This window comes from Gopherus flavomarginatus, chromosome 7 (genome assembly GCF_025201925.1).
Source record: "Gopherus flavomarginatus isolate rGopFla2 chromosome 7, rGopFla2.mat.asm, whole genome shotgun sequence".
NCBI classification, from domain to species: Eukaryota; Metazoa; Chordata; order Testudines; family Testudinidae; genus Gopherus; species Gopherus flavomarginatus.
The window spans coordinates 44,435,836-44,451,336 of NC_066623.1; the positions used below are offsets into that span (position 1 = coordinate 44,435,836).

General features: G+C 48.8%; 1 protein-coding gene across 2 annotated transcripts in view; it reads right to left on the minus strand.

Annotated features, from left to right (window-relative positions):
* Positions 1 to 15,194, minus strand: part of LOC127055903 (zinc finger protein 707-like) — a 288,200-nt gene extending 273,006 nt beyond the window's left edge. The window contains exons 1-3 of one of the 2 annotated variants that reach the window (XM_050963446.1): positions 15,126 to 15,194; positions 13,221 to 13,303; positions 10,777 to 10,947 (exon numbers count right to left, since the gene is read on the minus strand). In XM_050963446.1, the coding sequence (XP_050819403.1) occupies positions 10,780 to 10,947; positions 13,221 to 13,303; positions 15,126 to 15,159 (285 nt within the window). In that variant the 5' untranslated portion in view covers positions 15,160 to 15,194 and the 3' untranslated portion in view covers positions 10,777 to 10,779. Of the gene's footprint in view, positions 1 to 10,700; positions 10,948 to 13,220; positions 13,304 to 15,125 lie in introns of those variants that run through there. The other variant, XM_050963445.1, reaches the window with a different exon arrangement.
* Positions 15,195 to 15,501: the final 307 nt, after the last annotated feature.

The following is a 15,501-nucleotide window of genomic DNA, read 5'->3' on the forward strand; positions in this document are numbered from 1 at the left end:
CAGTCTTATCAGATGGATCCAGACATCTTCCAATCACAGAAGCTGATAATTGTTCCACTTTACTGCAGTTCTGTAACCATGCAGGAACCTAGAAGAGGAAAGTGCCTAACTCCAGAGTCTGCAGCTGCCTAGGGCCAGTGCTGAGGATTTAGAGTCCCTAGTGCTGCCCTTGCAAGGTTCAAGCATGCTCAGCCTTGGCATTGCCTCCGCTCCTGCGGCTAGTAGCTGCAGCTGTCTAAGGCTGACCTCTGGCAGTTGCCCCATGGCTGTAGCTAGAGAAACTACAAGTGGCTCTATGACTCCTGGGGCCATTAAGCTAGAGCACCTAAAGACACTGGAGTTAACCTCAAGGAACAGAGGTCACCAGTAGGAAAGGAATGTCGGGGGAGCAGGGAAGGCGGGAGCAGATCAGGCTTGCAGAGGGAGCTTCCAGCTGGTTGGGAGCATGTCCAAAGTAGAAAGGAAACAAGTATGGGGAGAGGTGGTGGTGACCAGGTAGCAGACTAGCATGTAGATGGGAGCACAGGGAGAGACGCTGGTGTCTTCAGATTCCCAAGGGCTAAGTCCTCACTTTGGGGAAATGGTGTTTGCAGGTGGCTTGCTCACATGGCAGGATGGGGGCTGAGGGAGGGATCTGTCAGAACTGATCAGGTGTCTGCTGACTTTAGGACTTTGAGCTGAGACTAGGACCACATGCAGTGACTGGTGACATGGGGGGGTACTGGAGACATGGCTAGAGAAGGTCTGAATGAGGAAAGAGAGAAATCTGTGGGGAGTTTCCTTGGTCACTATGAATGTTCTGCTCACTGTGGACACTGGTAAACCCACATGGGTGTACAGCTCAATAAGAAAACCCGCGGGCTGAGGGAGATGTGTATGGCAATGCATATAGTCATGGAGAGGTGTGTGATCAAAATGAAAAATGTCTCTGAGGTTCAGTACCGGGTATACGAAGGCACCAATGGCACTGCCCCACCAGGCCCACACTCGGAGCCCACAGTGACTACACTGGGGCCCACAAATATGTTTGGTGGCAGGGCCAACAAAAGGTTAATCCAGCCCTGACTGCCTGAGCACTATTTCAGCCTCACATTTTTTGGAGGAACTCCCACAGTGAGAGCTGCAGAGCACTCCCCCGCAATACACATGCACACACTCGTCCTGGTGTTGGGAGGGGAACAGGAGAAAGGACAAAAGAAGAGATGAAGAAAAAGGAGGGAGGGAAAGGTGGATGGAGGAAAAGGTGAAACACAAAGGACAAACCCTAATGTCCCCATGATTCTAAGGGACAAAATCCCAGGTGCGGAATAAAATTCTGCCTCCTTAAGCTCATGTTTTCCATGCCTAGAATTCAACTCTCACCAGATGGATCAGACTGAACAGGTTTCACACCTCCAGGAGGCTCTTACCTTCTAAAGAGGGACGGCTGTTTTCTAGTAAAATCACTACAAGGGAAGGAGAAAACTGGAAAGAGGTTTCTCCTGGCGCTCACGTCCGTGAACCCAAATACTCTCTCAGTCCTCAGACAGAGACCTGGAGAAGGAGACTTGCTGAAGCAAAGCCACAGGAGTCTCTGAGGTTTCCCTAGCCCCTGGCCCCGACTGATGTCAGGATCTCTCTGTGAGGTCACCACCTGCTCACCAATAGTCTTACACCAATAGTGTGAGGTCCTGCAAAAGGCCTTTGTGATGTCACTGCCTCACCCCGCCCTTGCTGTGCCAATGTCCTGCCCCTGGCCAGGCACTTTGGAGCTTTGAGCTATTCCCTTTGGATCACCTCACTCAAGGAGCTTTTCTATAGAGCATCCTCAGATGTCTAAGCACACGAGTGCCATGGCAATGAACTGACACACATGGCACCAAGATGAGATCATTAGTAGACTAACCTATAGGAGAAGGACACCCCAGCATTAGTAGGGGAGAAATCCCTACTGAACATGCATTACACCTAGCAGCCCCTGCATGGGGTCGGGCAGAGGCTGCGGAGGGGGGAGACCTGGGAAAGGGATGGATGGAAAATGTCTGTGCAGCCGGGACATGGCCGGGGGGCGAGGGGAGAAGAGCAGGTGACCCCTGAGGAGCGGGGAGAAAAAGGGAGGGCTGAGATCCCCTCGGAATTACCACTGCCCCCTCCGTGGAGACCCCCCTCCTCTCCTGTCCTGCCCCCTTTCTCCCTAGAGAGCAACAAGCAACATCCAGGCTGACACCCCCTTCCCTCAAACCCCTGAGAAGTTCCCTGTTCCCCTCCCCCCATTGTGCCCCATTTTCTCTCCCCTTTGCCAATGGCCAGTTTAGATCTCAGGTTTGGGGTGTTTCCCCCCATTTTCACCTGCAGTGATTTGTCCTTGTGTAGGTGGGAAATGGTTCCCCCGAGTGATTTCTGAACTGGGCAGAGGCTGGGGGGGGGGCCTGAGACAGGGACACCTCTGGGCTGGGCTGGGGGGGCCACTCTCTTCTGGCAACAGGGCGTGGGAAGGGCCAGGAAGGGGAGGGGGGAGAAAGTGTCCCCCATAGAGAGGGTCCAGCCCCAGGCTGCTACCAGTAGCACATTCCTATCCTGGCCGGGGGGGGGCTTTCTCCAGCTGGGACCTGCCCCCTAGACAGCCCCAGGCTCTGACCGCACCAGCCCCGCCTGGAGCCCCCAGTGAGTGAGAGACCCCGGAGGGGGAGGGGGAGGGAGCACTGGGCCCTGACAGGAAAGTGACTCTCTCCCCTCAGATCTTGGTGTTTTCCTCTCATGTTATCAAATATGCAGTTTGTGACACAATTTCTTTGCAAATCTCAAAGATTCAAATAAAATAACCTAAACATTTGCCCCACTTCTCTCTAGTTGTCTATTTCTAATTGAATATGCCCTGAGATTTTCCTGTCTCTAATTATAAAATAATAAGAAAATCTCAGATTTACACCTTTTCTCAGATTATTGAACACAAAATGTTTGCAAATGTTGCCCATTTCCTCTTTATTCATTTATCAAGTATTCATGTGAAACACTCAGATTTTACCTCCTATCAACAACTGATATAAAATCCCTCTGATTTTCCACTTTCCTCTCTATAATTTGCAAAACGGATCCAAAATCTCTGATTTCCACCCTTTGTCTTTCATTTCTGAACACTGATCTGAAAGCTCAGGTTTTCCCTCTGTGTCATTATCAAATGTCAATTAACAATCCTCTCAAGTTTTGTGCTGTTCCTTATGTTTCTAAATCCCAAAAACTTCTTCCTTCTGGGGAACCTGTTGCCCTGAGTCGCTCTCCATTCTGGATGTTGCAGGGGATTAAATTTCCCAGTGATTGTCTTTCCCCTCTCCTTTGAGGATCATTTGTTCCCTCTTTTAGCTCTGTTAGATATTTGCCAAAGAAAGAGACCAGCCTGATATTTAATACACATCAAAGCCAGAGGCCTCCCCCTGTTTGGGGATCAGTGGTTCGCAGCTGGTAGTGGGAGAGTTGGCTGGCCCCTTTTCTTTTCTCCAGCTGGCACAGGATGAGGGGGTCACTCTGAGTGCAGCATGTCTTGAGAAGTATCCCAAACCACAAGACAAATGGTCTCTGTGAAGGGTTGCTTCCCACAGTGCTAAGATGTAGCCACCTCTGGCAGGATCCATGGTGGCTACGATTTGCTAGTGACAGGCCACGGAAATTTCTTACCTATTTTGCCCCTCCATGCCAGGCCTGCACAACATACGGCCCACGGGCAACGTGCGGCCCGTGAAGTCTCACTGTGCGTCCCGCAGCCGGGAATCAAAGGGCTCTGGGCTTCCCGTAGCCGCGGGGAATCCAAACCCCTTTAAAGTTCAGCCACGGCCGGGATTCAAAAGGTTCTGAGCTGCCCGCAGCCGCAGGGAGCCCAGAGCTCTTTAAATCTCAGCCGCGGCCAGGATTTATATGGCTCTGGGCAAGCGGGCGGGGAGCTCAGAGCTCTTTAAATCCCAGCCACCAGGGCCGGCTTTAGGCCAATTTAACCAATTCCCTTGAATCGGCCTCGCTCCTAAGAGGACCCCGCACCCAAGCCCCAGTACGAGCAAAAGCCAGTGCGCTGTACCAGGGTGGCCCAGTTTCCCCAGGGGGCAATTTAAAAGGCCTGGGGCTCCCAGCAGGGGCTGGAACCCCAGGCCCTTTAAATTGCCACTAGAGCCCTGCTTCTGGAGCCCTGGGGTATGGCTACGGGGCTCTGGGGGCTATTTAAAAAGTCCAGGACTCCCACTGCTTCTACCTCCCCGGCCCTTTAAATAGCTACTGGAGCCCCGCCGCTTCCCCAGGGTTCCCGCGGCTATTTACAGAGCTGGGGCAGTGGAAGCAGGGGCGCCCCGGGCCCTTGAAATAGCCCCCAAGCCCCAGGCTGCTGCTGCTACCCTAGTGGGAGAGGGGGAGGAGGAGGAGGAGGAGGAGGAGAAGGAGGCACTCACCATAGAGGATGGGCTGTACCCCCTGTAACTGCACCCCCTGCCCTGCCTGCAGCCAGCCCGTCCCCAGCCAGCCCCTGCTGCACCCCCTGCCCGCACCAGCCCCGCACCTCCTGCCCTGCTTGCACCAGTTCCTGCCTGCAGCCTGCCCATCTCCAGCCAGCCCCACACCCCCTGCCTTGCCTTCAGCCCTGCACCAACCCCTGTCTCCAGCCAGCCCTGCACCCCTTTCCCTGTCTCCAGCCAGCCCCTGCCACACTGCCTGCCCTGCCCGCACCAGCCCTGCACCCCCTGCCTTGTCTCCAGCCAACCCCCGCTATACTGCCTGCCCTGCCCACACCAGCACTGCACCTCCTGCCCTGTCTCCAGCCATCCCCGTACCCCCTGCCTTGCCTTCAGCCCTGCACCAACCCGTCTCCAGCCAACCCCTGCCGCATCCCGCTGCCTGAAGCCAGCCAGTCCCGCACTCCTTTGTCTCCAGCCCTGCCAACCCATGCCTCACCCTCCCTGTGGCCCTGCCTGAAGCCAGCCAGCCCACCCCACACCTCTTGTCTCCAGCCTGCCCCACACCCCTTGCCCAGCCTGCAGCGAGACCCTACCTCTCGCATCCTCCCCCTCCCCCACCTCCAGCCAGCCCCATGTTCACTGGTTCCCTGCAGTTCCGAGGGAAGTAACCCTGCACACCTGCTTCAATGAGATGGGCAGGGAGCAGCTGGGAGCCACACATGTGCACCCTAGCACACCCTAAGGGAGTGGCAGAGCTCATTTCTAGTTCAGACCCATCTTTTTAAAAAAGAACTTTTAGGTAGGGTTAACATACATCTGTACTTTCCCGGACATGTCAGGCTTTTTGGTTCTTAAATCGCCATCTGGGAGGAAAATACGAACATATGGTAACCATATTGGTACAAAAAATACATACTGTGGCAGAACTTTTTATAGGGAACCGGTTGTTAAGAACGGAAAGGCTTTTTTTTCCCCAATCATCCCTGCGGGGCCCCGCCAAAAAAGTTCAAATTGGGCCCCGTAGTTCCTAAAGCCGGCCTGCCAGCCACGGCCGGGATTCAAAGGGCTCTGGGCTGCTCGCAGAGATTCCCGGGCGCAGCTGAGGTTTAAAGGTCTCAGGGCTCCCCACCGCCACGGGCAGCCCAGAGCCCTTTGAATCCCGGCAGCAGCTGAGATTTAAAGGGCTCAGGGATCCCTGTAGCTGCAGGCAGCACAGAGCCCTTTGAATCCTGGCGGCAGCTCCAGGGGATGGAGTGAGGCTGGGATTTCAAGGGCTCAGGCTCCCCTCAGCAGCAGGAGCTCTGGGACCTTTAAATCCCTGCCACAGCCCTGAAAAGCTCCGGGTTCTCCCAGTCGTCAGAGCCACAGGCCCTTTAATTTGACCCTGAGGGCTCCCAGCCACCTCTTTGACTGGGAGTCCGTGGTTGATTAAACATCAAATAACACCTCCCCACCACCAACCTTCCTTTTTGACCCACAGCTGTTTTGGTGGGGCGGCGCTGGGGAAGGAGGGTTTGTTTCTGCAGGGCTGGGCGGGGTGTTTCCGCCAGGCTGGGAGGTCCTGAGTGGGGGGTGTTTCCGCAGGGCCGGGGGGTTTCGGTCCTCAGCTGTTTTCTTTGGAGTATTGTGGCCCTCGCTGTTTTACTCAAAGTACTGTACAGGAACTTTTCAGGGGGATTAAGGCAAAATGCCACATTTATTAGTAATACAGGTATCAATTAATACTCTATGATATGCACATGAGATATATATCACAGTCAAGCATTCACGCACACACACAGACATAAACACACTCCGTTTTGCTGTTGTTACCAACTAGTTGCTTCCCTTAACTGAACTGGCCAGGTGAGTTAGATGGAGCAGGGGTGGAGCCGGGCTTCTACCGATTCAAATCGATGGTCCGATGGTGACAAGACGAGATCCGGGGTCTTTCTGCAAGACACCTCGCATTTATAGCAGCTTCCCTCTTATGTAAATCTAGACCAGATTCAAAATCTGGGTCTGCGTCCATTGGTCTTTGTGCTGCTTTTCTCTGGGTGTTGTCCCAATGCTGCTCAAAGAGGATGTTTTCTAAAGAAGGTGCTTGCTTCTAATCCCTGAGGCCATCAATATGTCTGCTCTTCTTTATTGGGCCCACTTGACAAGTTGTATTGTCCTTTGCTCTGGCTCCCATTCCCTCTTCAACTGTTGTAGCTGTCTGGAGGTGGGTGTCTTCCAAGCCTCACTCATTCACACCTCATTCAGTCAATAGAGCAATTGATTACAGAGTGCGAGAGAAAATCTTATTCTACTTCTAGCAAAAAGGCACATGTTTTCTTTTCTTTAACTATACTATCCTTGGGGCTATAACATTTGATACAAAGTTTTCTACCAATTTTCTATATAGGGATCTCATACAAAGTTGTATGAAAATAGAGAGGCACAATGCCAAGTCACATGAATTACAAAATAACATCATGCCGGATGCAATGTCATAAAGATAAAGATACTTAATACAAAATAACACAATGCAACGTTATAAAGATTTATAGAGATAGTTAATACAGAGATTTCTCTCCATCACCACTTTACGAGTTGTGCAGGCCTGCTGACGGCATTCGCAGGGCTTCTTGCTCGTGTGGATTCTCTGATGCTGAATAAGGTGAGAGCTGCGATTGAAGGAATTCCCGCACTCACTGCATTCATAGGATCCCTCCTGTGTGTTGATTCTCTGATGCCGAATAAGGTGTGAGCTGCGACTGAAAGTTTTCCCGCACTCAGTGCATTCATAGGATCTCTTCCCTGTGTCGATTCTCTGATGCCCAATAAGGTGCGAGCTGCGAATGAAAGTTTTCCCGCACTCATTGCATTCACAGGGTCTCTCCCCTGTGTGGATTCTCTGATGTTGAGAAAGACCTGATCTGTAAGTGAAGTTTTTCCCACACTCAGCACATGTATTTTTTTTTCCTTTTCCCTGCAGATTTCCTGCTGTATTCTGGTTTCCTTAAGGCCCTTCTGAGTTCCCTGACAGGAAATAAATTTATCCAGTTTCTCCCCTGGCTGGTTTCCCTGCTCTTTTTCTGGTCTGTGCTGAACCTCACACGTCATTGCATCACCTGCTGTGATAGAGACAGAAACCTCAAACAGGGATGGAAAGGGGAAGGCCAAACCAAAACAAGTGCTGGAGAGAGGACAAATTAAAATCAGGAACTCAGCTCCCCCCAACAGGAGAGAGGAGGGGATCAATTCAGCCTTCACATCCCATCCAACTTCACAGGGGGAAGGGAGAAAGCTACTGCCCGGTGTCTGCTAGCATCTAGAGGAAGCCTTGAGCTATATTTACCCTGCGGATGAGACCCCTGCTATGGACAATAATGAACTGAGAGACTTCCCAAGAGCTTTGTAGGGCATCCTAGATGTTTCCTTCAGGCACTTACAGATTCTGAGTTGGTTTAATGTTTCCTCATCTGTGCGGGGAGATCTCAGGATCTCTCTTTCCTCTGAACCCTGGAGCTCTGGGACCCATGGCTCTTCCCCTTGTTCCAGCTGGGAGATCATATCACGTTGGAAAACCAGAAACTCCGCTCAGATGAAAGAAAACAAATGAGTTCAGTTGATTTCATACAACTTGATCATCAAAAACATTCTGTTAATTTATCTTCAGTGCTTAGTGTGACCTAGTGTGTCAGGGGCAGTCCTCACTGAAAATGCCAAGGTCAGAGCAGGCTGAAAAAGGGAGAGCAGATGCTCCCCATACTGGTGATTAACACTGAAGTTAAACTCACTGACCAGTCGCAAACTGTGCTTCTGATCCCACACACTGGTTAACGAGACTCTGAAAAAAGAAATCACACGGCCCCCTTTATTGCATGACAGTTCTCTGACTCCTAATCAGCAACTAGGTCCCGTACAGTGAGAGGTTATTTAAAAACTCTGCTCACTGTGATACAGCATGGCCAGAGGGCAGCAGGAGAGTGATCCTAACTGGATCCAGGAAGTGGGTGGGTAGAAGGTTAGCCACATTACCTAGGTTTGGATCTCATCCAAAATACCATGCTGCCAGCCAATCCTTTAGCAGTTAAACTAAATGTTTAGAAGAAAGAACAAAGGAAAGAATGAAGTTAAATTCCATCCTTCCAGACAATTCTTTAGCATCTAAACTAAAGGTTTAAAAGAAAGAAAGACAGAAAGAATTTAAATGGAAAAGCAGTCAGATACATTCCAAAATGGATATATCAGGTTCTTAGCAGTATTGGTGAGTTGCTGGCTTGAAAGTCTGTCTGAAACGCATCCACAGCTTGGATGGGTCATTCAGTCCTTTGTTCCAGGGTTCAGTTTGTAGAGAAGTTGCTCCAGAGGTAGGAAGGGGGATTGAAGACAAGATGGAGATGATGCAGCTGCGCTTTATATTCCTTTTGCCATGTGGCTTGTACTTCCTGTGTCCCAAACACAAGCTTCACAGCACATGGCATGGAAAAGCTTTGGAGGTTTCAGTACACAGGCAAACCCCGGCATGTCTTGCTGACTCAATAGGTGTATCCCCTTGGTCCATAGGTTCATTGTACAGCTGATGACCCTCAATGGGCCATCAAACATGCTAGTCAATGTTGATGCCAATATGTCTGGGGGTGTCACCCAGAAAAACTGCACAAGTCTGGAAATACAGATATAACTTACATATCTGTAACTCACAATACAAAGGTGATAGAAACATAGAAACAAAATTATCATACTTGGCAAATCATAACATTTTCACTGACACTTTACATGGCATACCTAGCATGATTCATTGCAATTTCATCAGATTCTATTATTTTATTATTAATACCAAAGTGTCTCACAATTTCATGCAGTCTCACACTTGTTAAACTAGTGAATTCCCAGGACCAGTTCCCCAGGTCCTTGAAGATGCCAAACATTGTGCTTATGAGGGATTGAAATACCCACATATCTGCTGTGAACACACACACAGACACTGTGTCAATCTGTACCCCTGTGTTCACTCTTCTAGAAAATTATGATCAATTTTGTACCCAGTATGGCTTGTGAGGTATCATTAGAAAACGCATAACCTACTGAATATTATCCTCCTGTTAAAATGTGTAGTAACACTGAATGTAAAATTGTGAGATTTTACAGTATGATATTACTGAAAAAGTTACAGTTCTGGGGAACACCCACAGACCAGTTCCTCAGAGACAGCAAGGCATAGAGCTGGTCAAACAGCCATTCTCCTGCAGGGGGAAGGTGTGAAGACATTAAGGGCTGGTCTACACTACGGGGGGAAATCGATCTTAGATACGCAAATTCAGCTACGTGAATAACGTAACTGAAGTCGAATATCTAAGATCGGATTACTCACCCATCCTCACCGCGCGGGATCGATGTCCGCGGCTCCCCCTGTCAAATCAGCAACTCTGTTGGGGTTGGTGTTGTTCCGGAATCGATATAAGCGCGCTCGGGGATCGCTATATGGCGTCTAGATGAGACGCCATATATCGATCCCCGAGCAATCGATTTTAACCCGCCGATACGGTGGGTAGTCTAGATGTAGCCTTACATTCCATCACAGGGACCTATTGAGGCTGTTGTGGAAATCGACCACAGGATTAATATTTGAATCAGCTCAGCCTGAGGCTCTTTTCTTGGTTACAAGCACGCAGGGGGCGACAGCTATTGGAATACTGTTCCCGAGCTAAAAATCACACAAACCTTTTACAGCTTAAAACCACAAACAATGACACATACGTTGCACGTTAATTTCCTTATTTGGAATATATTGCAAAATATGATGCAGGTCAAAAGCAAGCTGAACAATCAGTTTTCCATATTTGGCCTTTCCTGTTATTTTTATTACACCTGGTGATATGGGAGCAAGACTCTCCATGTCTCAAGAAGTGTCACTACCAACCTAGGCCATTTTCACATGCTGGGGTGCAATCCAGATCAGCGAGGAGTTGTGTCATCTGTAATCCTGGGTGAGATTCAGTGTTCTGCTGCTGGAGCTCCCCTGTCTGGATACTCCCAGCCAGCGTTCAAGGACGCACTGAGTGTCTGTATGATAAGTAACCCTGGACTGGCAGCTCTGACTCCAGCTGCCTGCTTGTTACACCCCAAGCACATTCTGGTTTGGGTAGAGAAGGCTCAGGGTTTGAGAGAAGGCTGCGGGTAGGAAGCTTCTGTTCATTATGCTGGACCTAACCCCAGTTTTACTTGAGTAAAGAGGAGATATTTGACATTGTGTGATGCTGCTCCTGTGCTCTGTTCCAAAAGTGTTCTGCAGCAGAGGTGGGTCTCTGGTAGTATGTATGTTACTGGCCTATTGGGGTGATGCTGAAACAGGACAGGGTACAGATGGCATTGTGGGGGTGGCATGAACCTTCACTTTTCATTTCCCCTTCCAAGAACAGAAGGGACAGGAATCCTTACCCAGCAAGACCATCGTCTCATAGTTCCCCTGCATGACATCTCTGTAGAGGGCTCTCTGAGTGGGGTCCAGCAGAGTCCCCTCTTCCCTGGAGAAATACACAGCCACCTCCTCGAAGGTCACCGGCCCCTGAAAGAGCAGGAGTCCAATACTCAGTACCTGCTGACCCACTCACAACCCCACTATTCACGGAACAGCAGCACCAGGGAAATGGAAGCTCCGGGAGGCACATGTTAACAGAGTCCCACCCCACCTTGCTTACAGCAGCCAGGAGGCATCAGAGGGTAGAAAGAGAGAACCTTTGTGTCTCCCATCTGACAGACAGAAGCAGGGTCTTCACATTTATCACATAGCTACTAGCCAGAGCTTAATATAGGAGATGGGGCTGTCTCTGGCCCCTGATAGTGGCTCCCTGGTAGGAATCCAAGCACTCTCCAAATAAAATATATGGAAGAAAGGGGAAGTCAATCATAAAGAATAGAAGTTAGAAGGTCAGAATTGTAGTGCCCATTAACAAAGGTTTAGAGAAAATAGAGCCTATCAAACTAACGGGATATCCTTACTGGATGAGATCAAAAGTTTGGTTGCAGCTAATAGTATTGATGTAATATACCTAAACTTACGTAAGGGACATGACTTGATTAGCACAATATTTTTACTAAAAAAAACTAGAATGATACAAAATAAACACGGCATACATTAAATAGATTAAAAACTCTGATAGTAAATGGGGAACCATGTTCGAGTGGATTTCTTTCTAGCAGGTTCCTGCAGGGATTGGTTCTTGGCCCTGTGCTATTTAACATTCTTATCCATGACTTAGAAGAGAGTACAAAATCATCACTGATAAAGTTTACAGTTGCCACAAAGATTGGGGTTGGTGGTAATTAATGAAATGTCAGTAGATTCAGGCTCCATCACTGAGAGTCTGGGAAGTTGTCCCAGCCCTGGCTGGACGGTTATTTCCTGTTCCACAAAGAGAGGAAATTCCATTCCCAACTCCTGTGCCTTGAAATTAGGACCTATCTGACATTACACCCCCATATTCATCATAGTGGTATGATTATAATATGATTAGGACATAATTATGATCTCTTTTGTAGAAGATGCATCATGTGTGGTGTCACTGGAAAAGTTCTGATTTGCAGAATATGATTATCATATTTGTGTGCACATATCATGTTCGTATCTGAAGTTATCGATATTGACTCTGGATCTGTATTTCAAATGTGCTTACTCTGGGTAACACCCACAATGAGCCTTTCAGTTACAACAATGAAGAAGCCAGACAGTTCTGATGGCTCAACAAAGACAATGGACTGTGGAAGAGCTTTGCCTTCCTGTGAATGTTTCAGCCAGGCTATGAGTCATGGCTACTATGACTCAGCAGGGCCTGTGACCAGACCACATGACACTAAACTCCATTTTAGTACCTGTATTTTTCCACAAACTGGACTAGGAACTGAGTTTGGAACAAAAGGTTCCCACCATATGGAAAAGCTACATAAGGTGGGGTGTGACATCATCTCTTTGCCACATTCTTACACAAGAGAACTTCTGGAAACACCTGAGAAACAAAAACAGATATGGGGGAAGTGCTGCTCCCAGGATCAAGAGATTTGTAGCTTGTGTATGGAAACTTGGGGGACTTCTTGTACCATCAGTCAGGGTGATAAATTGCTAATTCAAATTCTATCCATCTAGTATGTTAGGCTTAGTCTGAGTTTTGGTTATTTGCTAAATAATCTGCTTTGATCTGTTTGTTATCACTTGTAATCACTTAATCTATCTTTCTGCAGTTAATAAACTTGTTTGATGCTTTATCTTAACCAGCGTATTTTGAGTGAAGTGTCTGGGGAAAATCTCAGCTTGTTGTGCACATCTTTCCCATATCGAGGGGATGGGGAACTACATTAATAAGCTTGCATTATAGAGATCACTGTGCACTATAAGATGGTATCATTCTGGATTTATACTACAGCAAATGTGCAAGGTTGGGGAGTGGGAAATTGGCTCTTGTCTTCTATCTGTCCTTGAGTGGCTTAGGTAACGCACTCAGGTAGCTTAGTTGGCTGCATGGCGCCACCTGCTGTTGTGTTGGGTGATAACAGGCCCTGGAGAGGCTGGCGAAATCTCCAGCAAAGCAGTGTGAGAAGAGCCAGCCCAGCGTGAGGGTTAGAGGACACAGCAGTTCCCAGAAGCTCCACAAACTGCCTCCTGGAGGTGACAACCCATCACGCCCTACACTACACAAGTCTCAGCAGGTTTGTCGCATGCTGTCCCCTCCCTTTCTCCACCCGAGATATTTCCTGCTTCCCACCACCTCTAGCAATTCCCACCCTCTTATGCATTTACTGCTCCTCAACCTCCAAGCAGAGCCCGCCGCCCTGATAATCTCTTACCTGAGCCAGCTCCATTGCAGCCATTTCCTTGCCCCTGGGAGGACGAGATGATCTGCAGCGAAACATGGATGTTATTCTCTGGCCTGCCGGGGTGAAAAGGGCAAGGTGTGAGAATTCAGACTAGGCTTTTGTCCATTCCCCAAGCCGATTCCCCCCAGCCTTTCCCCTGCTAATGCACATTCTAGGTTCTAGCACACTGTGAAGCACAGAGTGACCTTATTCCAGTACAGGCCTAGATCCCTTCCACCAGGGTGTAACCCTCTGACACATGGGGAAACCCTCCCAGTAACAGTCTCTCTCTTACACATATCAAGTTTGCGGACAACACCAAGCTGGGAGGGGTTGTAAGTGCTTTGGAGGATTGGATTAAAATTCAAAATGATCTGGACAAACGGGAGAAATGATCTGAAGTAAATAGGATGAAATTCAGTAGAGACAAGTGCAAAGTACTCCACGTTGGAAGGAACAATCGGAGGCCAGAGAAGAGCAGAAACAAAGGAGTCACTTTGGGGGATTCTCCCTGTCATTGTCCCAAGGCAGCTGTCTCAGGTTTTACAAAGGTGTTTCATGTTCCAGCCTTTATACAGTCTCTCCTGGGAGTGCCCCTTTCATGGACTGGGCCTAGTTTTAGTTTTTGGTAGTTAACAATCTTGGTTTATTGTTCATCTAACCAGTATGTGTGGATTGAAGTGTGTTGGAAACTCTGTTTGGGATAACAAGCTGGTGCATGTCATTTTCCGCTGATGAAATGACAGACTTCATATGAGCTTGGGTCGTTCAGTAGCGTGCCGAACAGTGCAAGATGCACATTTCTGGGGGAAAGTTGGGCACTTGAGAATTTGCTGGTTTTCTCCTGAGGTGTAATTCATGAGTGGCTGTCTAGCAGCACTCAATACTGTGTAGCTGGGAGTGAGTTACATGCTGGAGACTGTGTGTTAATTGGCCAAGAGGGGCTGTTCTCGAGGGAAAACAGTGGAAAAGGCACCCCATGCTGGAGGACTGAGGGGACAGCTATTTAACAGTCCAGATTGTACTCTGGGTAACATCACAGACACTCATTATGACAGAGCCTCTTACAACACAGAGAAAGTAAATCCATGTCCCAGAAATCGAAGACTCCAGACAGAGGGCAAGTGTCCCTGGCACTGCTTCTTGCTGACAGAGAGGTTCAGAGACAGTGCGAGAATCCTGGGGAAGCTGGGAACAGGAAGCATGGGCTGGCGGGGTTCGGTGGAGAAAGGGAACAGGAAGGGCAGGGATATTACTGAATCCAGGATCTCAGCAGTACTAGATGACAGGATAGCACATAGTGCAGCCCATTGGAAAACACAATCCCAACTATACATACAAAATGATGGGGTCTAAATTAGTTGTTTCCACTCAAGAGATGGATCTTGGAGTCACTGTGGATAGTTCTCTGAAAACATCCACTCAATGTGCCAGCAGCAGTGAAAAAAAGTGAACAATGTAGGAAATAATTAAGAAAGTGATAGATATGACAGAATATCTCATAGATCATATTTGAAAAAGCAGCAAATAAATCCATGATACACCAACATCTTGAATACTGCATGCACATGTCACCCCATCTCAAAAATAGATATATTGGAATTGGAAAAGGTTCAGAAAGGGCAACAAAAATGATTAGGGGTATGGGACAGTTATGCCAGACCTAACCCCCAGTTTCACTTGAGCAAACAGGAGATATTTGACACTGTGCAATACGGCTCCTGTGCTCTGTTCCCAAAGTGTTCTGCAGCAGAGGAGGGTCTCTGGTATTATGTGTGTCACTGGCCTATTGGGGTGATACTGAAACAGGACAGGGTACAGATGGCATTGTGGGGGTGGCGTGAACCTTCACTCTTCATTTCCCCTTCCAAGAACAGAAGGGACAGGAACCCTTACCCAGCGAGGTCACAGTCTCATAGTTCTCCTGCATGACATCCCAGTAGAGGGCTCTCTGAGTGGGGTCCAGCAGAGAACACTCTTCCCTGGTGAAATACATAGCCATCTCCTTGAAGGTCACCAGCCCCTGAAAGAGTAAGAGTCCAACACTAAGGACTTGCTGCCCCACTCACAGCCCCACTATTTGTGGCAGAGAAGAGTGAATCAAATGGAAGCTCTGGGTGGATCATAGTCAGGAGAGTCCCACCTCGACCTGGCTCAAAGTATCCAGCAAATGCCAGAGTGAGGGGATGAAGAGAGAGCCCCTTATCTCTCCCAGCATATCCATCACCCCCCCTACTAGCCACTGACTGATACAGGAGATGGAGCCCCTAGC